This window comes from Falco rusticolus, chromosome W, assembly GCF_015220075.1.
Source record: "Falco rusticolus isolate bFalRus1 chromosome W, bFalRus1.pri, whole genome shotgun sequence".
Lineage (NCBI taxonomy): Eukaryota > Metazoa > Chordata > Aves > Falconiformes > Falconidae > Falco > Falco rusticolus.
Window position 1 is genome coordinate 21303536 of NC_051209.1, and position 24748 is coordinate 21328283.

Here is a 24748-nt window from a genome sequence, read left to right on the forward strand (position 1 = left end):
CCCAATCTGGCTGAGACACCTCATGTGTGTGAGTAAATATTTACCCTTGTAATTCTTTATTTTGCATCCTGGCCCCTCTCCTCAGTCAGCACAGGCCAGTTGTGAATTTTCATGACAAGGGCATTGGGGCTCCCATCCCTCCCCACAGGCACAGGAAGGCACTGGAGCCCCCACACCAGATCCTCACTCTGGCCTACATCACAGGTGAACAGGTCTGCCTCTGAGCTGCTGGCACTGCAAGCCTTCATGGCTGCCTTTCCCACTAAATGAAGGAGCATCTAATTACCCTGTTCAATTTAGCAGTAAACTGATCTATTTCTGAGGAGAAAACGCCCACTTTTTTTTTTTCTCCAGACTGGGCTGGTTTTGCATCCCTCTGCAAGGGATGGGTTTATTGCCCGGATCTGCTAAGCAGATCCACACGTGGCCAGCCGTGAGGGTTTTCCTCCTGCAGTCCTGCGGGGTTTTACTGCTCTCCATGGAAGCGCCCCTCCCCCGGTACCGTGCGCCCCCCGCTGTCCCCTCACCCCTGCGACATCTCTCCCCACCTGTGCATGCTCCGCTGTAGCGCTGTTCCGCCCTTTGTTTTACTTTAGAGAAAGGAAAATAAGGCACGGTCTGGGGAAAAGGACACCCCCTATCTTGTCCCCATACCACAGCTAACCTAACCAAACCATACCTCCTCCCCGCTACGTTCTGTCAGTCCACTCACGCTATAGCGGAGGGCGGTGCCAGGAAACTCGCTCACCCCCCTAGCGGACAGCTACCACATCGCCAGCACCGCCCCGCTCTCGGTGTAGCTTGAGCGGCTGCGTAGTCCCACCTCCTGTCCTGCTCCGAGTGGCTGGCGGCGCTTAGGCGTGTTTCTCATTGGGCCTGGTGGTGGCCGGGCTGTGTTTGGTAGGTTCCGCTGTGCCCAGATGTTGGGCTAGTGGTGGAGGCTAGTTGCTGTGGGGATAGGTTTGTCGTGAAAGAGCTGGACGGAGTGCGGGAGGCGGTGGGTATTTCCTTGTGAGGGTGACTTCGGCGGGAGAGAGCCGGTGGTGTTCTGGGGAGGTAGCCCGCACCCTTGGGTCCTTCCTCACAGATATGTTTTCCGTGGGCGATGGCGCTGTTGCTGCCTCTCCGGTTCTGGGCAGGCGGTGGAGGCCGTCCTGTCGCGGCCGTTGTGTGTGGAGCGGCTCTGAGGAAGCTGGGAAGGGTTTTTTGGGGACCCTGAGGTGGTATGGGGAGGGTTGCCCAGGTTAGGGAGTGAGCTTGGGGGGCGAGTGGTTATTGGACTTGGAGTGGAAAAGAGGGGGACGATTTGAAGAGAGGCATCGGGGGTAATCCTGGGGGGGGAGAGGGGCGTGTAGGTGGCTTTGGGGTGGGAGGCAAATACGGTGTCGTCTTGAAGGAGGAGATTTGGTGGGGGGGGGGGGGGGCTTTGGGCAGGCTGAGGGTGGTTGTGGTGGAAGGGAAAGTTCAGGTTTTTGGTGTCTGATACTAAATCAAACTACTCTGGCAAGGGCGTCTTTCCGGTCAGGTTCTGAACTTGTTCCCTTGCCAGTAGGGTGGAGATAACACGGGGTCGCGTGTGTCTGTGAGCATGGGCCTCCGCAGAGAACCTGAGGGGGGATGGGGGGAGTGGGGGTGGGTGGGCGCTAATGGTTCTTTGTTTAGGCTGTGCTTAAAAGCAGAAGTTGATACAAGTGTAGGGTTTGTTATGTCGTGAGGGGAAAGTGTTTTCGTGCCAATGGTATGGATACTGCACTGCTAGGATCTGGCTTTCTGCTCAACATCTTTCCTTAAGGGGCACTGTGCAGTCTAGAGAAGTCCCATGGAAGTCAGCTGGACATTGGTGCACCACCACCAGTGGTTTGAGTATAACTGTAGAAAAAATGTAATTGTATGTACTTATTTGAGAAGTAGAAAGTAAAACATTCAGAATTCTTTTCTTTTGCAGAGTTACCAAGTGCAGCCTGTGCTTTGTCAGGACCTCGTTTAGAGTCTCCATGTTGTCCCATCTGCCTGATCTGAGAAAAAGTTGGGGATACTCTGTTTGGGCTGTGTGTTTCTAATAAGCTTTTGTTTGTGACTCTGAAAAAAGCAGGTCTGTATCCTTCAAGAAAGAGGTACAGACTAAATGGATTTAAAGACAGCAGTGTTCAATGCAGCTTGTGATGGCAAGCTGCGGCTCCTTTCCAAGTTACTTGCAAGCAAAACTAGAGAAGAGGTGGCCTTACTAATCTCAGAAAAAACCAATGGTGCCACACCACTTTTGATGGCAGCCCGTTATGGGCACGTTGACATGGTGGAATACTTGTTGGACTGTTGCTCTGCTTCTATAGAAATTGGTGGTTCAGTTAATTTTGATGGTGAGACCATTGAGGGAGCTCCACCATTATGGGCAGCATCAGCTGCTGGCCACTTGAAGGTGGTTCAGTGTCTGTTAGATCATGGTGCATCTGTCAATAACACAACTCTAACAAGTTCAACTCCGCTTAGAGCTGCCTGTTTTGATGGTCACCTGGAAATAGTAAAATATCTTGTGGAGCACAAAGCAGACTTGGAAGTATCAAACCGTCATGGGCATACGTGCTTGATGATCTCATGTTACAAAGGCCACAAAGAAATTGCTCAGTATTTACTTGAAAAAGGAGCTGATGTTAACAGAAAAAGTGTTAAAGGTAAGTTCATTGTTTCAGTGTTCCTTGTGGTAAATAGGGGTGAAATTACTCATGTGTTCTTTAGGAGACTGACACCCAAAAATATTCTTCTAGTCTCATAATGTGAATGTTTTTTCCAGTAAGAGATTAAGTGTGTCTAGCTATCTTTTTACAAGTTTTTTCATCATACTTATTTAATAATGGCTATAAAACGTAGTTCTAAATTGATACATTTTCACAGAATGGTCAGGGTTGGAAGGGACCTCTGGGGGTCGTCTAGTCCAACTTGCTGCTAAAGCAGGTTAACCTAGAACAGGTTGCACAGGACTGCATCCAGGTGGGTTTTGAATGTCTCCAGAGAATAAGACTCCACAACCTCTCTGGGCAGCCTGTTCCAGTGCTCTGTCACCCTCAAAGTAAAGAAGTTCTTCCTCGTATTCAGATGGAACTTTTGGTGTTGTAGCTTGTGCCTTTTGCTCCTTGTCCTGTTGCTGGGCGCTACTGAAAAGAGCCTGGCCCCATCCTCTTGACGTTCACCCTTAAGATATTTGTAGACGTTGATAAGATCCCCTCTCGGTCTTCCCTTCCCCAGGCTAAACAGGCCCATCTCAGCCTTTCCTCATAAGGGAGAGGTGCCAGTCCCCTAATAATCTTTGCAGCCCTCCACTGGACCCTTTCCAGTAGTTCCCTGTCTCTCTTGAAGTGGGGAGCTCAGAACTGGACACAGCACTTCAGGTGTGGTCCCACAAGAGCAGAGTAGAGGGGGAGGATAACCTCCCTCGACCTGCTGGCCATGTTCCTCCTAAAGCACCCCAGGATCCCACTGGCTGCCTTGGCCTCAAGGGCACACTGCTGGCTTGTGGTCAACTTGCTGCCCACCAGAATTCCCAGGTCCTTCTCCGCAGAGCTGCCCCCCAGCAGGTCAACCCCTAGCCTGTACTGGTGCATGGGGTTGTTCCTCGGTGCAGGACCTTATGCTTGCCTTTGTTGAACTTCATTAGGTTCCTCTCCACCCAATTCTCCAGCTTGTCCAGGTATCACTGAATGGTGGCACAGCCTTCTGGTGAATCAGCCACTCCTCCCAGTTTTGTATCATCTGCACTAAGACTAGAATAGGGAAAGATGCATAAAGGAAAATATTTTCTATGTTGGAAATGAATAATCACTTAGTTTTCTACTCTTCCTCTCCCTTGAATTCTTGAATGCTTTTGGATCTTTCTTTTCAATGTTAGTAAACAAAAATGTGTTTTAGAATTAAGGAAATGAAGCTTCATGTGACTGTGATCACAACAGAAAGTCTTCCAGTGGTTTGTAGATCATGAAGAACATCTGTTTGTCTCTGTTTTACAATTATCTTGACATTGTTCAAAGTGAAGACTTATGTCCTTTTTTTGCTGTTATCATGTTCATGTGGACTTCTTATTCAAATTGCTGGGATTTGTTGCATCTTAAACTTGTATGTGAATATGATGTTGGCCTAAAAAGCATATTGATTATTGCAGGTTATGGTTAACTTTTTAGCTCATTGAGTCAGGGTTGTGTCTCAGCAGCTTTTTTTTAATATGCTTAATACATTTGCTAATAAATCTTTCTGTAGCATAAGACTTCACTTGCCCTTTTCCGGCTCATTACGGTTTTAACGGTCTAATATACTTCAAGTATATGTTGACAGAAAAACCTGTAGTGCCTAGCTTATTGCACAGTATTGTTAAATGCCAAATAAGAAAGTAATCTCTTTGACAAAGCTGTTCAGTTAAATATGCCTTTTTTTCTGCAAGTCAGGGAGATACGTGGATTTAATATAAAGAAAGCTAAACTAAAAATTTGTCACAGAGGTGAGCAGAGCAAAATAAATCTATCTTTGTAAAGATTTAGGGTTGCCTATGAATCATGGACTTGGGATGTTTAAAAATGTCATGTTTCAAGACTGAGTTCTTGGAATAACAAGCTAAATATATATTTTTTTTTTTTAGTTTAAAACATACTTTTATATGGTAGGTATGAACAGAGCAGAGCTGCTAAATACCTGATTTAACAGGAAAAAAATAAATCTGTGGATCTCTTATTCCTTCCTTTTGTGTCAGCGGAGTAGATTTTAATTTACTCATCCTTACTATTCACTTTACTAGTGCATTAATTTTTTTTATTTGCTTAAATGACTGAATGGCAGCTGTGCACTCCTGAGGATTTTCTCGCTGCTCTCAGGGTTGGGGGTTTTTTTATGATCTTAATTCTTTCCTCTCTGCTTCCTTCAGTTTGTGACTTACAACTTAGGCACATGAGCAAAACTTCCTAAGGTATTAACAGATTTTTTTAATAATAATAGAAGTGTTGGATTGGATATGTTTTAGCTCATAAAAATTAACTTTATCTTTTGAACTACAGTATGTACAAATGCATGTGTTTACATATATCAGTCAAGTATGGACTGCCTTTTTATGTTTGGAAACAAATACTTCTCTGATATGACATGAGCATATTTTTTTGGCATCATGAAGCAGTCTGGTCTCTGAATTTATTAAATAAGCAATGGCAAGTTAAAGGAAGAGAGAAAGTGCTGTAAACTGTGAAAGTCAGCGGTGGAAAAGCGAAAGAACTGAGCAAAACTGGTAGCCTTAAATATTACAACAATATGGATGTTGCAATGGCTGAGGCTCAACAACTAACCTGAACTTTGTTTTGCAAGAATGCTCACTAGCTATTAATTTCAAAAATGAATGTTTCCAATAGGATTCATTCAACATTGTCATATTCTACCTCAGTTTCTGTCTATTGCTTTCAGTTTCTGCTCTTCCCTGTTGTCTAACAGCTCCCTTGACAGAGTAGGGGTGCTTGTGGTAGGGAGATAATTTGGAGAGCTCTAGTCAAGTAAAGTTTTTGCTATCCTTGTATCTAAACTAGACCCCTTTCTGGGACGTTCATGGAGAAGCCCACTGCTCTGTGAAAGATGCGAAAGCTTTAGCTACTGTCAATTTCGCTGCATCATAAATTACAAAGCTGCTTAAAGAACAAAATTAACGTAATTTTACTATGTTTAGAAAAATGCTGATATGGGAGATTACTAGAGATTTTCTTCCAGGTATTCTTGAAACCAGGGAAAGAGTGAGAAGGTAAAATTACTCTAACTATCCCTTAGGCTTTTTCAGTAGATTTTGTTATTGTAAGGTAGGAATTTATTCACATTTAAAAAATGAGAATTCTAGAGCTGGGGAAAATGTGAAAATATGTTTTCAAGTGTTGATAGTTCCAGGGACAAACAGGGTAAAAAAACCTCTTCTCTTTCTTTTAGAATTGTGGAAAATATCAGATACCTGTAGAATTAAAGACTTTTTTGGGGGGAGGGAAGCAGAAAGTAGTTAAAGCAGTGTTCCAGTGTGAGTTTACTTGGTGTTGTCTTCCCGATTCAGAGGTTTTTCCAGTACACTACTGGTTTGAGAAGCTGCAGGTTAAAACTAACAGGGCTTGATATGTTTCACTGGTATGAAACAGAGGTCTCAAACAGCAAATTAATTTGGGGTTTTTGTTGTGGTTTTTTTTTTAATTAAAAAAAAATTGATCTTAAATAAGGAATAGTATGGATAATGCTGTAGTAGCAGAAACATGATTTTTTTTCATGAGGAGGAAGAACCCTAGAACTAAACTCCAAATGAGGTACAGACCACCTACCCATGTGCTTGGATCAGGAGGAACATTCTGCATTTTGGCTGCATGCAGTTTTCTGTTCTGCTGCATTGTGATGGCTGCCAATGATCTGTAGTTAAAGGATAGTGCTCCCTTTACAGTGTTAATAGACTTCTGGAGCTTTGGGTCAGTGTTTTGTTGAAGTGTTTCCTTGCAGTCCTCTTTTGGCTAGTTGGTGTTTGTGTGGGGTGAGGGAGATGCTTGCTCTTGTAGTTCAAGTGATAGCAGTCTTTGTTGGGCCTCAAAATTGCGGATTTGGGATTTGTTGGTGATCTACCTGGGACTGTGTGTGTTGGAATTGGATTTTCTATTTAAAATTAATTTCCACAACAGATATTTTGCATGCAAACCATTTTAAAGGGTTGTTACACCTCTAGTCTAACTCAAGACAGAATACTTGGATATTTATTTTTTTTTACAGATTTGGCAGACTCAGAAGTAGGAGGATTATATGGATGCACACTCTACTATATGACTAGTGCAGTTAAGTATACATGAAAAATAATTAATCTTCCCTTGAAGTAAACATCAAGGAATCTTGACAGATTTGTTCTCTTCTGAGTTGTTTTGTCTGCTTGCCAAGATTAATTTTGGAAAAAAAACAAGAAAACAAAAATTCCAAATATTTTTTCCACCTTATGAATTTTCCTTGTTCTAAAAAGCGTTTTGTATCTGTTTTGTTTGGGTTTTTTTTTCCCTTTTTTGGATGATACTACATAATGCTCTGCACTGCAATTTGTAGATATTTTGTGTGATGCTGTATGAAACAACTTCAGTACATGCATCCATAAATAAAATAACAAAAGATACATTTTAAAGGAATAAATTATTGAATTTCATATGCAAAAAATAGTTCTTGTTGAAATTAAAAACATTTTCCCTTATAGACAGATATTTTTTCTTATGATTGTGCTTCTGCAGACTTGGAATACTCCTCCAGTCTGTCTGCTTTTCCAGGAATCTGGGAAGGGAGGAATGTAAGAAATGGTAAAAGTTCTTGTAGTTTTTTGTGGAAGTAGTGGCTTATTCTCTCTTAGAAGTGTTGTGGATTTGTTTATCCAGGCTATTGAGAATCAAGTATTTTCTATATGTTGGTCTTTGGTCTGTGTAAAATGAAGTTAATATTTTAATACAGTTTAGGTATAGCTCCCTTGTCATCTGATAAGAGGTCACAGAGCAGGGTCTACAGGGAGTTCATTTCTAGCCATCCAGGTGGCTTGAAGTGTAAGTTGGAATATTCTCTTGGAAATGTTTAAACAGCTTTTTCAGTTGGGGTGTTTTAAACCTCTTGGGAAATGGGCACTGAAAGACCCATTCTGCAGTGCTCCACTACCTTTTGTGGAGCTCAGGTTGAAGATCTTTCTAGCTGAGGGGTTTATGATGATACATAAACTTATTTTTTTCAGTGTCTATACTGTAAAAAACCCATTATTTTCTTTCTTAAACTGTCAGCAAAGATGACAAGATCTAACAAGACATGAAAGCTGAACTAAGTTTTAGATGATACAGTGGTATCAAATTTAGGTTTTTTCCTTACTATTTTTTAAAGCCAAGTTAATTGAACATATGTACTCAGTTTGTGTCTGTGGGGAAGTTATGCTGGTTAAAACCACTCAGATTCTAAACCAGTTTTCTACCATTGCAAAATAGGCCTTCTCTAGATAGCTGTTTTACTTGACTTTGTCCAGAACGTGAGTGAAGCACACTAACAGGACTGTATACAAAAATCTAACTTTGATGTTTCTTTGTAGGCCCAACTTTGTAGAAATTGGGGAGTTGTAGGTTAAATTGGATTAATACAGCCTAGTGTAAACCAAAGATTTGAATGAGCTTCTTAAGTCACTGTAATTGTATTAGAATCACAGAATTATTTAGGTTGGAAAAGGCCTTTAAGATCAGAGTCCAACTGTAAACACTGCCAAGTCCACCACCACATCCTAAAGTGTCACATCTACATGTCTTCTAAACATTGTTGAAATAAATGTTAAGTATTGTTGGGGAAAAACCAACAAAGGTGGAAACACTTTAGGATAAAGTTGTTTTATTCTGTGAATCAGTTGAAGCTTAAACAGAATGAGTCACTTCTTCAATTGAAATTAATGTTTATACTGGGATTTGTATAGAGTTAGCTAAAACACAGTGAAATCAGACCTTGTGACTAAATGAGCCTTTTAAGACTGAGATGGAAATGCAGACTTTTTTGTACACTGTAACAAATGCATTCCAGAATTCTTTGCAAGCATCTGTATTTCTGAATTAATAGTGAATACTTTAAACACAAGTGATATGTTCTGTTCTTTTCTTTAGGTTTTTTTTGTTGTTTTTGACAAGTTCAGGGAAATGATGGAAGAAGTTGAAAATGCAGTCTGTCCTTTTAAAGAGGAACAGGCTGGGCTGGGGGATGGACCCAGGCTGAGGTACCCCATGCAACCACTCGTTTGATTTGTGCTGTTGTGAGTGTATATAAGGAATCTGCTTGTGACGAGTCTTTGCAGACTCCTTGTAGAACTGCTTATGGTGGTAGGACTCTGCCCAATGCATTGTTCTTTTTTTTTTTTTCTATTTAAGCGCAAATGTGTTTAATTTGCCTCAAGGGGTACCATAAAATTTCCCCAACAGTGTTCATTGTAGTAAGGGCAAACAGTTTCCTTTTAGAAGGACACTGAAACTTTGAAACAGCCTTTGAAACAGCCTCTTCCCCCCCCCGCTCCATTAGGAGGGCGGCTGTGCACTTTTACAAGCCTTATTAGAAATTTTTTCTTTGGAATAAGAGACATTTCTTAGTGTTAGTGAAATTAGTAAAGGATTGACAGAAGACCCTGTTTCAACTCCTTGTTCTTCAGATTCTTGTCGTGTTATGACTTTACTGTTTTCATTCTCATAAAGCAGCTCCTAGACAGAATTTCAAATTTATAAATTTATTATAAATATCTTGAAGTGCAACTCTTGGCAATGTGAGAAAGAGGCATCCCAGTTGTTCCTTGCAGGTCACAAGGAATAAATTATTGAATTTCAGATGCAAAAAATGGTTCCTGTTGAAATTATTCACAATATTTTATATGTTATTGCCACTTTGTACTATTAATCTTGATAATATGAGTTATCATTAAGTACTCTTGTGACCAATGGAACAATTGTTCCATTACAGAACATGGAACAACTTGTTGAGGTTAACAGTTCTTTACAATTTTTATTTAATTTATTTTTAAAAGGAAGGCATACCTTTAATTTTCCTTTGTCATTGTTGTGGTTTAACCCTGGCCAGCAACAAAGCACCATGCAGCCACTCGCTCACTTCCACCAACAGGATGAGGGAGACAATCAGAAGAGTAAAAGTGAGAAAACTCGTGGGTTGAAATAAAGACAGTTTAATAGGTAAAGCAAAATAAGGAATTCATTCACTACTTCCCATCAGCAGGCAGGTGTTCAGCCATCTCCAGGAAAGCAGGGCTCCATCATGCCTAACGGTTACTTGGGAAGACAAAACACCATCACTCCCAAACAAACTCCCCTTTCTCCTTCTCCCCCCAGCTTTATATGCTGAGCATGACATCATATGGTATGGAATATCCCTTTGGTCAGTTGGGCTCAGCGGTTCCAGCTGTGTCCCCTCCCAACTTCTTGTGCACCTCGGCCTACTTGCTGGTGGGGTGGGGTGTGAAGCAGAAAAGGCCTTGACTCTCTGTAAGCACTGCTCAGCATACTAAAAGATCCCTGTGTTATCAGCAGTTTTCAGCACAAATCCAAAACATAGCTCCATGCTAGCTACTATGAAGAAAATTAACTCCATTCTAGCCAGAACTAGCACAGTCATGTATACAAAGTATAGATATGTAAAACAGTTTTCTTTTGCACTGTGTATCTATGCGTTTTTTGATTTTTGAAAGTGTCTTCTAGCAGCTTTAATAAATTATTTCCCTCAAGTGCTCTGCATAAAATGAAAAATTAAAAAATTCATTGTTTTATGAACAACTTCACTTTACAAAGTTGATTGATTTCATCTGTGAGACTGCAAAAATATATACATGTGGTTTATTTTGAACATATGAAGAAAAAAATTAATTGAAGGATTGACCATTGTGTCAAATTCAGCAGCTGAGTGTATTTTCAGGAAGAGATCTTTGGTATGATATCATACTGCTATCATATTTTTTAAATCAAATTTTAAACTTACAAAGAAATTTGGTGAATCATTTTGAAAATTCTGGGTAGTGAATGTAGTTAATATTTGTGGCAAATTAAGGGAAATCACTTTGTGTCACTACTTCAATTTCTTTCTTCCCGATGTCACAAGCTACCAGCTTATTTTGAGAATAATTTCTTTCTGATATAGACACAACTTCATTAGATGCACTTCCCTAAATGAGCTACTTTTTAAATTATTATTTAAAGACTGGATAGTTCGGGAATTAGTTCTGTGATACGTTGATATGTGAAGCATTTGTGTAATGTTCATACTACCTTTGTAAAAGTAGGAATATAATGAAAGAATGAAACATGAAACTATGACATCAGTTTGTATGATGGTTTTTTTCCCCCTAATGTGTCTTTGTGATATTTGGATTATTCCTTTTTGCTCTTGTTTTTAGAGAACACTATTAGGTGGTATGAACAGTAGAGTTTTTTTATAGATAGAAAACAGTATTAGCAATACAGTATACTGCAATATAACAGCACTTTCTCTAGCAGAGAAGTGCTATGACTAGCATCATATTTCCGGTACAATTTTATTCTTGTGAAAGAATTAGAAGTTTCTCATGTTGTAATACTAGCTAGCTTCTACATGTGATCAAATTCCAGCAGATCACATAAAAATTAGAACTGGATTAAGAAAACTTAATGAAGTCTGCTTTGAAATAATCATCCTTAAATTGAAGAATGCTTAAAAAATTTGACCAACATCTCTGTATGTGTTTCTATTAGCTGCTTATCAAAGAGAATGACTTTCAAAGGACACTTGCTTCTTTTCAGCCTATTTCCTCTTTAATACAGCAGTAGATCTGTTGTTTTAAATTTTTTACTAATAAAATAATTTGTTACAAAAATTGGATTGACTTAACCACAGAATTGCATAGATAGTTGTCGTCATTTAACCCTGGCTGGCAACCAAGCACCACACAGCCACTTGCTCACTCCCCCTCACCCAGAGGGATGGGGAAGAGAATTGGAAAGGAATCTTAAAACTTAAGGGTTGAGATAAGAACAATTTAATAGGTAAAGCAAAAGCCATGCATGCAAGCATAGCAAAGGAAATAATTCATTCACCACTTCCCATGGTCAGGCAGGTGTTTGGCCATCCCCAGGAAAGCAGAGCTCCATCATGTGTAATGGTTACTTGGGAAGACAGATGGCATAATGCTAAATGTGTGTGTATCCCCCTTTCCTTCATCTTCTCCCAGCTTATATACTCAGCATGATGTCCTATGGTATGGAATACCTCTTTGGCTAGTTCATGTCAGCTGTCCTGGCTGTGTCCCCTCCCAATTTCCCATGCCCTTCCAGCCCTCTGACTGGCAGGGCCCAATGAACTGAAAAGTCCTTGACTTAGTATAAACATCACCCAGCAACAACTAAAAGCATCAGTGTGCTATCAACATTGTTCTCACATCATAGCCAAAACACAGCACTGTACTATCTACTAAGAAGAAAATTAACTCTATCCTAGCTGAAACCAGCGCAGTAGTGTTCAGGCGCTTTATTTCCGTCACTGTAGACAATATAGTATTTTTGAAGTGGATAATAGTTGATTTGCCATCCTTATATTTGAACAGTTGCATTTATGGGTAACGTGTGGAACATAGTTTTAATATCTAACTCAAGGTCTATCTGCTGTGTCCTCTTAAATTCTTCCTCAAATTTAATACTTGATAATTGTTGGGTAGATGGCTGGAATTCTTATTATTTAAGGTTGGGGTTTGTGTGTTTTGTTGGGTGGTGGGTTTTTTTGTTTGTTTTAAGTTGGGAGCTCTACATCTGTCTGCTCATGTCCACTTTTAGTTTATGGAAACTTGTGTTCCTATAATATTTTTTTCCTGCTGCTGTTACATTCAAAGTGAAGTGAGGTGCAGCCACTAAACTTTAGTGGTAATTGCTATCCTTTAGTAGTTTGTGCATTGCTTGAAATAACTGTGGTCTCCAAGGCCTATATAATAGAAGTAGCTAAAAAATTACCCTATTTCTAATATGCTGTTAGTAACTGCTGTTTTAGTAAATTATAATACTAATAAAAAGCAAATTTCTTAACGAAGGTGTCCTGGTTTCAGTTGGGACAGAGTTAATTTTTTTCTTAGTAGCTGGTGCGGTGTTGTGTTTTGGATTTAGTATGAGAATTATGTTGATAACATGCTGATGTTTTAGTTGCTAAGTAGTGCTTACTCTAAATCAAGGACTTCTCAAGTTTCCCATGCTCTGCCAGTGAACAGATAGCAGATGCACAAGAAGCTGGGAGGGAGCAGAGCCAGGACAGCTGACCTGAACTAGCCAAAGGGAAATTCCATACCATAGAACATCATGCTCAGTATATAAACTGGGGGGAGTTGCCTGTGAGCTGCTGATTGCTGCTGGGAGATTGGCTGGGCATCGGTCAACAGGCGGTGAGCAATTGTTTTGTGCATCACTTGTTTCTCTTGGGTTTTATTCCCCTCTCTCTTTTTTCCCTTTACATTACTGTTATTATTATTACTACTTTAATTATTAAACTGTTCTTATCTCAACCCATGGGGTTTACTTTTTTCTGATTCTCCTCCACATCCTGCTGGGGGTAGGGGGGAGTGAGCAAGCGGCTGTGTGGTACTTAGTTGCCAGCTGGGGTTAAACCATGACAGAAGGAGATCCAGGTGGAGAGAGTACTGAAAATCCTTGGTGTTTTAGGAATATTTCCACATGTTCTGCATAGCTGTGTTGTAAACTAATGACTTATTAACTGTTGGTTTGTACCTGAATTTATGTAGGCAATGGCTATACCTAATTTGTGTGAATTTTTGCACTATCAGTGTCATAGCATACATCTCTGGCAACTGATGAAAGAGTGTAAAGGGCAGCATTATATGGTGATGGATTTACAGTGTGTAATATGAATAGCTTGCTGTTGATCCTATTATCAAAGCTAGCAAGATGTATATCAATAGCTGTCAAGCAATTATAAAAACTTTGGTTACTAGTGCATTTTGATTTTTCTTTAATATGCTTTTTTTATGACTAACTATCTGAAAAATATTGACTTGAAGGTAGAAAGTAAAGGATTGTAAACATGTGATAACATATAAAGATTAAATATTTGTGACCTAAGGATTACGTCAGTATTTCAACAAGCACGCTATGGTCTGTAATAAAACATTTTTGAGAGGGTTTTTTATTTTTTAAATCGACTAACACCTCAAATATAACTTAAACTACATGCACTAACATTTTGCATTTTAAATGTTAGTTAAATTTGCCCAGCTAACACAAGGTTCTGACATACATTGATGCAAACACTTGTAGTTATGAATCTTTTTAATCCCAAGCCATGTCTAGATTGGCATTAAGAATTGGCACCCTCCAAAAGACCTTTCTAGTGTTTTAGAGCTCTGCTGTGAGTGAGGTAGTATGAATATACCCTAAACTGGCTACGTTAACTGTTGGCTCAGCCTATACTCAGGTGGATCTGTTTTTGGCTTCATCACTGAGTGTTCCAGAAGTGTAAATGTCCAGAGGAGTCAGTCAGTATTGACTTCTGGTTTGACAGCTATAATTAAGTTTTAACTGGACTTTCTTCAACACAGCAAGATTACTTTTATAATGTGCCTGTGCATTGGCAAGCTGGTTTTGAGTATTTGTCTGCTTTTGATCTCTCTCCATCTTAATATTTTAAAGGTCTCATGCTTGTCAATCTGGAGGTACGAACAGTTTTCCATAATAAAGAAGGAATTATAGTTAATAAACTACAGTTGGCAAACCAAACTTTTAATCCACCTAAACTTGGAAAAAATCTGTTCCTATGATTGGAAATTTTGTTGGTCTCTGTATGAACTGTAGTGTGACCAGACCAGTTTATAGGTGAAGCTTCAGTCACTGACTTAATGCTCCATTAGTGACAAAAGATTGCCTAGGGTATTTGAGACTGAAGATCACTTCCTATTAAGACCTGGGTTTAGTTTCATGAGTCTTAATCTAACAGATAATTTTGGGTGCCACTTTGTGTGTGGTGTCTTCCTCTGCTTTTTCTAAGTGATAGTAAAATAGTTGGCCACTATTCAGAAATGTATTGGAAAAAGAACATTTAGCAAGTTAAGCTCGCTGTATGTTGATAAACAGTCTAATGTTTTGTGGGTTGGATTTGGTGTTTTTGTTGTTTTGGGGGGTTTTAATATTTAGAACTTGCACTTAAATTGTTTGAGGAGACAAAATGTGATCACAGCTCCTGTTCTACTATAATTATAAAAACCTGTTAACCTTTAGTCCTAATCTGAAAATAGCTTTTTGCGTGCCTTTGGTATGAAGTTGATTAATGTGGTAGCTAAATCCTTATCCAGTGTGCTTGGATTGAGACTCTGCTTGTCTTGAATAACTACTGTTCTTCCTTATTACTCTTTCTGGTTACTGGAATTCACAGTGTTAAGCAAGTCTTGAAATGTGCTGTCAGTTCTTCCTCTAATGGCCCACAAGCAAGTTTGAGGAAGCAGCAACAGATTAATTTTACATGTAAAGTTTCAGGAAGTGAAAGATTAGAAGAGAAAGTGAGGAGAGGATGGTTGGAATGCTAGCAGGGGAACAGAGGCAAAATGTTCTGTGCCCGTTAACACTTTCATCTAAATAGACATCTAAATTGAGTTTCTACATCCTTCTGCTGTATACTAAAACTCCCAAAACTCTTGGATATGCTTGTTCTTATACTAGTGGTTTATCTACAGAAGATAAAAGCAAGCTACTACTTGATAATCTAACTCAAAATATAGGATAGAGGTTTGTATTGTGGATCTAAAGCGTCTGGTTCTGCTTGTGACAAGCAGGTATTGAATTTAGAGGATGGTCATCATGGTTTCACCTGATATTTCTGAATTTTGATTTTTTTTCATCCAACTTTGACTTCATACCCCCTTACCAAGTTTCTCATTAAAAAGGAAATAAGAATGCTGTGAAGTAAAAAGCTAGAAGATACCAAGATTATTTACATAAACTTAACTCAAATTCTTATAAGTGGAATGAGAACAAGGAACAAAATTTCTGTTTCTGAAGTGTATTTAACAAATATGAATCTTTTTGCCCTCTTTTTTGCCTTTTTTCTTGTAGATAGATATATACATGTACCAATGTCAAATATTTTTGCATTTGAATTTAACCTATTTAAGACAGCATGAACAATACATTCTGGGCAGAATTAATTTGTTAATGGAAAGCCTTTATGTCCATCTTATTTTCAGTTTATTTCAATGCAATGTTCAGCTTTTAAGACAAATCTCAGGCATGCTTTAGGGACTGATTTGAGTTTTACTGGCTAAACACTCTTCATATAAACAGTGAACTGCACGTTCTAGAGGTTGGAGCCTGGGGGAGGGGGGAAGTACTTTAAGAAAATGTATAAAGGTAAATCTAAGCTGTTGAGATCAGGAGGCTGTATACCTACAAAAATGCACTTTTCCCAAACATCAACTGAAGATTTCAAGGCTACTGCTTTGTTTCCCTATTTCAGTTCTGTCAAAGTCCACTGGAAATCAGTGTCTTGTTGGCATAGAAAAAACTCTGCCAAAAATACAAATGAGGAAGTTTTAGGAAACTTTCTCTCTGAACTTTTTAAAAGCCAAATCAGTGACTAAGAATGTACAGAATCCTTGGAAAAGGAGTTCTCGCTTGAGAATGTGGAAACTTGCCGATGGTGTAACAGATACTGATGATCTGAAGGTCCGGTAAACCAGAATTTGCAAGGCTAGTGGTATAAGACATTTTAATTGGGGAGTGGGGGTGGGTGGGATTCTTACATGGGTATGCTGTTAATTATTTTCATGTTAATAAAGTGGGAAGCTGAAAAGTTGGTATGCCTTTCCAATTTTCCTCCCCATTCCTCTGCGTAAGTGAACAGCTGCATGGTACTTAATTACCAGCTAGGGTTAAACCATGATAGGCTGAACTGTAGTATATGAAAAAGAAGCTAGATTTAAATTTTGTGGGTTTAAAAGCAATCAACCATGCAAGAGGCTTTATTATGTTAGGGAGGGAGTTATTGGTCATCCATCTTCCTGTTTCCCCCAGTGAAATACTCCATATATGATCTTAAGCAAAACTTTCTTCTACTTGAAGCATAGTAGTTAAATATTTAACTGTAGTGGTTTTAATTTGCTGCAAATGTTTTTCAGTCAGGTGGCACTAGTGCTTGCTGGAAATTTCACCACATAGTGTGAGTGCCACCTGAATGCCTTTAGCATGACATTGCACATTCTCATAATGAGAAATAATCTTAAGTGATAAGATTTATAGGATAAATGACTGTATGTTGTGTGTTGAAGGCATTGTTTGAGATTTTGGGGTTGGTTTTGTTGGGGTTTTTTGGCTTTTGGGAATCCTGAGCAGAGGGGTTAATGTGGGACTTCAGGATAAAGACCTAATAAAGTACTAAGAATAGTTTGCGTGTATACATAGGCTTGACAAAATAAGCAGGTCCCTCAGAATATTCTGGCATTCTCTGAAGCCCCAGGGCGTGTTGTGATGAGTTGTATTTGCCTTTGTGTACAATTATTACCTTGGAACACTTTATTCAAAGGCTTTGGATGAAATAGAAAGGAAGAGGTACAGTGTAGAGGTGAGCAAGGCCAATGCTGAGTTAGCACAGCTTTAATTTTTATACAGATCTTATCTTTTTTTTAATTGTGGATGGAGATGGGGAGGAAGGAAGGAAATTTGACAAGGGAAGAAGGGAAAATATAACCACTTCAGATGGCAAGCTTAGGTTTCTGTTTTATACTTGAAAGCAGATACAAAATTGCTCATGTAATAGAGAATTCTGGTTTCAGTTTTGAATAATGAGACATAAGTGTCCTTAAAAATCTGATTAATTCTTTTGGGTAATAACGTCAAGTATTTTGATTTTTATAACTGCCTGGGGTAGCCTTGATGTTTTAATCAGGTCTTGAATGTTTTAACTTGTCATTTAAGCCTTTCATAGTCTGTAGATGTCAAAGCAGATTTTATTTCTTTTTTTTTAATTATTAGTGTGGTGATATTTGGACTATAAATTGATTATGATTTATGTAATTGTTTTTTTCTTTTGCTAGGAAACACTGCGTTACATGACTGTGCAGAATCTGGAAGTTTAGAGATCATGAAGATGCTTCTCAAGTATTGTGCTAAGATGGAAAAGGATGGCTATGGAATGACTCCTCTTCTGTCAGCCAGTGTGACGGGCCACACAAATATTGTGGACTTCCTGACCCAACATGAACAGACCAGTAAGATAGAATGTATAAATGCTCTGGAACTTCTAGGAGCAACATTTGTGGACAAAAAGAGAGATCTGCTTGGCGCTTTGAAATACTGGAAGCGAGCTATGGAAATGAGATACAGTGATAGGACTAGTATCCTGAACAAACCTGTGCCACAAACACTAATTATGGCCTATGATTATGCTAAAGAGGTAAACAGCTCAGAAGAGCTAGAAAATCTTATTGCAGACCCTGATGAGATGAGAATGCAAGCACTATTAATTAGGGAACGTATTCTTGGTCCTTCTCACCCAGATACATCCTACTATATTAGATATAGAGGTGCTGTCTATGCAGACTCTGGAAACTTTAAGCAATGCATCAACTTATGGAAATATGCTTTGGACATGCAGCAGAGCAATCTAGATCCACTGAGCCCTATGACAGCGAGCAGTTTACTATCGTTTGTTGAACTCTTCTCCTTCATGCTGCAGGACAGGGCAAAAGGCCTGCTAGGAAGTACTGTTACATTTGATGATCTCATGGGTATACTGTGCAAAAGTGTTCTGGAAATAGAGCGGGCTGTGAAGCAAATCCAGTGCCCTCCTGATCCAATACAACTGAACAAAGCCCTTTCTATCATTTTGCATTTAATTTGCTTGTTGGAAAAAGTACCTTGCAGCTCAGAACAGGAGCATTTTAAGAAACAGACTATTTACAAGTTTCTTAAGCTTCAGCCTAGAGGGAAGAATAACTTCAGTCCACTTCACCTTGCTGTTGACAAGAATACTACATGTGTGGGCCGCTACCCAGTTTGTAAATTCCCCTCTCTACAAGTTACTGCTGTCCTGGTGGAATGTGGTGCTAATATAAATGTCAGAGACTCAGATAACAACAGTCCTTTACATATTGCTGCGCTGAACAATCATCCAGGCATCATGAATTTTCTTATCAAGTCAGGTTCGCACTTTGATGCCACAAACTCACATAAACAAACTGCTAGTGATTTGCTGGATGAGAAGAAAATGGCAAAAAACTTAATCCAGCCTATAAATCATACTACGTTGCAGTGTCTTGCTGCTCGTGTTATAGTGAATCATAACATATGCTATGCAGGACACATTCCTGAAAAACTAGAGAAATTTGTTTTGCTCCATGGATAGTGTGCAGTCCCAGAGTGCTGTTGTTGAAGCATGACTTGGTGGCAATGTTGTGATAGACCAGTATTCCCTTACTTTGCCTCATCTTGCTCTCACTAGCTAAAGCATTGTTAGCATCGCATCTGTAGAGTTGGTTAACCAATATTTGAATATGCCATATATTATATTTTGTGGATTATTTAGAAATAATGTGCCATATTTAGACTCTTAAATTGTTGGCCAGAGGCTTGTCTATTCTGATCTTATGTGCCTGTTGGATGTTTAGAACCGAGTTGAATATTTCCCACTGATGTCTTTTTGCTACAACTGTTGTGTGGATTTTATACAGTTGAAGGGCCATCTTTTTTGGTTTTGCTTGAGTATTTCTACTCTTACTCTATTCTTTTTCTATGGACTTGTTAAACCGTGCAAGTTGTATAGACTTGTTAACATTGGCAACTACCATAAGTGCTTTTTATCTTCTCTATGCACTGATTTAAATGTGACTTGTGTGTGTGTGAACATATTTTTGTGCAGCAGTTGGCCAATTTCAGTTTAAATGCCCATTTTGATTTGCAGTTCTGTTTGGAGCTCTTTTTGAGAATGCTGCCTTCGTAACATGACAAATTTTGGGGCTACATATCACCTTTCTGAACTGGGGTTTAACTGTTTTATTCTAGCTGTAACTGATGTTGCTTTCCTCTTGAACCTCTGGAAATCTGTGCTAAATTTGGGAGAAGGAAAAATCTCTCTTGTTCTCGTGGTAATCCACTTGAATTTTTAATCTGATAATTGTTCTCTCACATCATGCAGTTAGGGGAAGAGTCCTCTTCATGTACAACTGACAGCTTTCCTTTTGCAGTAATGTCTTGCTTGTGTTGATTATGTGACTAGATGTAAAGTTTGTTCAATGTTGAACCTCAAACTTAATGATACAGTCTAATGAGGAAATAGATTAAATGTATGTCATAGTTTAAATTTACAAATCAACTTCTTAAGCTACAAAAGAAACTAAAGCACATTGGTGATGTGATGCTTATCAGTCCAGTAATATAGGCATCATTATGACATAGTAAATGAATGTATGCCAGAGTAACAGAAATTCTATAGCAGTGTCCTCTTCTTGATTTTAAATCTCTTTATAAATGCATGGTTTTTCCATCTCTTTTATCTGTCAGCTGTACTGAAAGAAAAAGCAGTTCTGTTGTGTATATATAGCTCCTAATCAAACTTACCTATTTTTATACTTGCATAATAGCTTAACTTTTACAATGGAAAGGGCTCTTTTGACTTGTTAAGAATTCTATAAAATAATTTCATAAATGAGAGTGAAATTCAGGTATTTAATATAAACAAGCACTTTACTGTTCATTAACAGTAGAATTTATTATGGTACATTAGCCCTGCAAATGTCTAAGTGAAAATACTTGTGTTGAGTAGAATACAGTTTACCTGCAAATTTAGTATTCTAGCATATTGGATATTGTTGACTTGATGATTCATTTAATTTCATTTTATTTCAGTGATGGGCAGTAAATGGGTTTCTTGTTCCAGAAACTCAACAAGTTGATTTAGGCTTTTGTTGTTGGTAGAGATATTTAAAAGCCAAATTAAGTAGATAAAGGGGGGAAAAATTTAGGAGGGTTTTTTTATATTTGATGTTGAAGCATTTTTCTTTTTTTGGTTAAGTTGATGATGAATGTCTTGACTATAAATAAGTATATATATTAAAAAAAGTTCATCCTTGCTGCTTGGCTGTTTCAGGGTTTCTCTTGGTGTACAGTAACAAGCTTAGCCATTCTTGGGGAAAATATTGGGATACTTTTAAACAAAGATATGTTGAAAGTAGTGCTGTTAGTATAGTGCCACTTTCAAACTCATTTTGAAACAACTTTCACCTGTTTGTCCCATGGCATACCCGTATCGTATGAAATTCTGAGTATAAGAAAATCCTATTTGTTTCTCTTGCAAATGTGCAGCAGTAAACTTCTATTAAATTGGCTGACTTTTTTCTGATTTGTAATTATTAAACTACATGCCACCCAAGTTGTTATTTGTGAGAACAAGTAGTTTGATTTTGTATTTCTTATTTTTTATATGCTTCTCTACTAAGCTGGTGTAATCAACAAATCATACCATGCTAGAAATGTTCCTCATTATATTTCAAGTAATAAAAATAGTCTTCTTTCTATAGGTCACAGAGAAAGGGATTTTTTGATCACTGTTTTATACTCTGGAATCTGTACAGCTCTTTAGTGCTTGCAATTTGAATTTGTCTTTATAACTGTGTAATAGTCTGTTTAAAATTATTTAGAGATTATTAGTACAGAAATAGAACTAAAAAAATATGGGGTTATGTCCTGCTATTATTAGCAAAGTTCAGAAAACACCCCAGAAACGAAAGCATATTGCTATCTAATACATATCTAGTAAATTAGTGAAAATTGCCAGGCCTTACAGGGCTTATTGTTAGCTACTTGGGTTTGGGGGTTTTCTGTTTGTTTTTAACTTACAAAGTAATGATTTACTGTTGTAATTCTGTCTAAATATCTACCGATACACATCAATCCTAAATATTATCACCTATGTTCAGCATTTAATTTTGCAAAATAATGAGGCTATCTGCTGAATTCTTAACTGATTATGTCAGATATTCAAGTTTAGGTGACTAGATGGATAAATAATGCATTTAATTCCACTTTCTATTTAACCCTGAACGTGTACATTACCTCATTTAATTTTTGCTTCATTTTAAAATAAACCTGTACAGAGCCTATGTTGGGTTATGTGTTAAGGATTAGTTAAAGATTTACTGATTGGGGAAGAGGGTAAGGACAGTAGGCCCTGTCTGAGATGTCTGTGCCACTATGGTCATTGCTAATGGGTACTAGCCCCTCAGTCACTAATTCAAACCATGAATGTCTCCACCTAAGTATAGATATCAACTTTCTGGAATAGAAGTTTTGTATGGGTTTGGTTTTGGTTTTTTTTTTTGTTCTGTTTTGTTTTTCTTATTATTTCTTATTCTTATTTCCCATTCAGAGATGGGAATAAGACTATTTTAGTGAAACATGTTGATGCTAAATGCAATAGTGTTGCTAGCTAAACACAAACTGCAGTAAGGACAAGAAACTAAAGAGCATTCATAAAACACAAAACTGTTATCCTTTTTTTGTCATATTAACTCATTATTTTTCCTTTCTTTTTTTTAATTAAAAGTACTTTTTCAGAGCTCCCAGCCCATAAAGATATTGAGAACATTGAGGAAAAAATTGTATGCCCTGTGGGGGTGAAATAGATATAAAAATTGATTAAATAATTTGCAGGTATGTATTTTTAAAGACAAGGATACTGATACCCCCTTGCTTGTTGAGACCTCTGAAGTTGGATTTATTTTTTAATAAATACTCAAAGCATTCTTCCTTCTAATTTTCTTGGGCTTCCACTGAAGTACTTCAGCCAGGAAGATGAAAAGTATTGTAGTTTAAAAAAGTTGTCCTTGCCAAATCCTAAAACTAGATTTCCATTTTTATATCACTTATGTCAGTAACAAGATTCCAGCTGTCTGTGGTGTCTCTGAGGTTCTGATTGTTAAGCACATGGTATAAAGGCACTTTTTAAAATGCAAGGCAACAGTGTGGTTATTTTTTCCATGTATACTCTGCAGCAGTCCTTGGATAGGAGGTATTTTTATATATTACCTAAATACCAAAAGTTCTCTTAACAGTTGTTTTGAAAATGGTTGAAATTAAGACAGCATTTTAAAAAGTGGAGTTTATAGAAGAAATGGAATGCTGTAGCAAAATTCTTACAAAAGGATAAAAACCTTAATAGGAAAGACATGTGCCTCTTCTCAGTTTCACATCAACTGTAAGTTAATAGTGGCAGGATATGGCTACTCTGGAAATAGCTTTCTTGTGCTTTGAATTATAGAGTGGGATACCTGCTATGCTCTAAAATATTGAAAAATGTGAGTACAAAGACTTAACACTAATTTGTGTTCTGTGACTACAATGAAGTGGTATTTAATGCTTCAAAGTAACTTTGAGGAATGTGATGGAGACATACTAGATTAAATATAGTTTGTTTTATATTGTTCAAATCTCTTTGCTTTGGGTGTGCAAGTAATTGTTGAACCCTCAGTGAGCAGAATGAGAAGTTAATTGTTTGTTTGGTTTTAACTCTGTGTTCCATTCTACCACAAAGACTTCCTGTGCAGGGAAATTCCATGTAATTGAAATATTTCAATTATAAATTCAAATATATCAATTCCGTGTATTGAAATACTGCATTTTCTACTTAATTTAGCTTCAATATTTTTTTTTAAAAAGGAGTAACAAATATATCTCTCTGCTCTTACTCTTTATGCTCCAAATGCAGATTACATTAAAAATGTTTTGGATAACACCTGTCTGAGTCTATATATCTGTTTTCTTTAGGGTTACTGTAATACTGATTGCTAAACCTCTTTTTCAGTTGAGTATGAATAGTTAAATGTGAATGCTGTAGCTTTAGACTTTGATTATCTTGTTAATTATTATACCCTAAACAGACTATCATGTTTCATTCTCTTACTATGAAATGATGGTCCAGCTAAACCTTTCAAATCTGGTGATGGGCAGTAGTAAGGAAAAGGTTTAAACTAGAGGATTACAGGAGACACTTTCACAGTTTTTCTAGAAAATGCAGTTGGTCATGCTATTAACTCTGTTAAAACCTAGTAGTGTTTGTTTATAGCATAAACAAAAGTAACTAGTAAGATCTTGTAATAAATAAGCAACAGATGCTTTTCCAAGAAAGTTGCACAAATTATTTTTTATAGCTTTTGAAGTCTCTTACCATTGCTTCCATAATTTAAAAAGAGAAAAAGAAATACTCTAAGGATTAAAGAATTATGGCAAGATCCTTATTAAAGACTTCTTCAAAAGTCTTATGTTCTATAGAACATTACCATCAGAATTTTGAGATCTTTATAGTTAGAGCAGTAGTCATAATATACTTAAAAGGCAGTGTAGACTTCAGAGTTTATCTAGATTTATTCTTCACTGGTAACAAACAGCATCAAGAAGATGAGGCACTGGATGAGGAAAATTGGTCCAGAGCTTTCACAGTAAGATAATTGTTGCATAGATGACTTACTGAATCAAGTATAGATTCTCTTAATTAGGAAAAAAAAAAGAACTTCAAAGAATCACGTAATTATTCATCTCTCTGCAGTTGCAGGTGATGATAGATGTTTAGATATGCAGCAGAAACTTCTGGACTATGCCTATGCAAAATCTGTCATCTCTCCATGCCTGGGATTAATTTTCCAACTCCCTGATTTTTCTTTGTGCGGAAGTGTTTCTCCAGCTGTGATGACTTAGAATCATAGAATGATAAAGATCTTTTCCAACCTAAACAATTTTAAGATTAAGTCCAACTGTTAACCTAACACTGTGAAGTCCACCACTGTGGATAACTGGCTAGCTGAAAAAGTTCACATAGACATAGTCCAGCTGGCTGGACAAAAATGCACATCGCTCTCAGCTTATCTGAAGTAAAGCAAAAGTTACACAATAACAGGAAGATTGCAGTGGGAAAAGAATGTTGCAGGTGGGAACAGATAACTACAGAAGAGAAACTAGGGGCGGACTTGGTATTTAGGTAACTAACCAATAATGAGCTTAACTTTTGTAATATGTATGAGCTAATTATAACAAGGCATAAAAGGTGACTGTAAGAGACAATAAACGAAGTCTGCTGATCACTCATACTGAGTGGCTGTGTCTTCCCTCCGTCGCGACACACCACTAAATCATGTTCTTAAGTGCCACATCCACACATCCTTTAAATACCTCCAGGGACAGTGACTCAACCACTTCCCTGGGCAGCCTCTTCCAGTGCT

General features: G+C 38.0%; 1 protein-coding gene across 2 annotated transcripts; it reads left to right on the forward strand.

Annotated features, from left to right (window-relative positions):
* Positions 1 to 537: 537 nt before the first annotated feature.
* On the forward strand, positions 538 to 24298 carry LOC119140663 (protein fem-1 homolog C-like). 2 transcript variants are annotated; one of them, XM_037372189.1, is made up of 3 exons: positions 538 to 997; positions 1946 to 2669; positions 17576 to 24298. In XM_037372189.1, exons 2-3 carry the CDS (start codon positions 2126 to 2128, stop codon positions 18883 to 18885), a joined length of 1854 nt encoding a protein of 617 aa, XP_037228086.1. In that variant the 5' UTR covers positions 538 to 997; positions 1946 to 2125; the 3' UTR covers positions 18886 to 24298. The 2 variants fall into 2 exon arrangements, with proteins under 2 accessions (XP_037228086.1, XP_037228087.1); XM_037372190.1 differs by having other exon boundaries at positions 538 to 900.
* Positions 24299 to 24748: the final 450 nt, after the last annotated feature.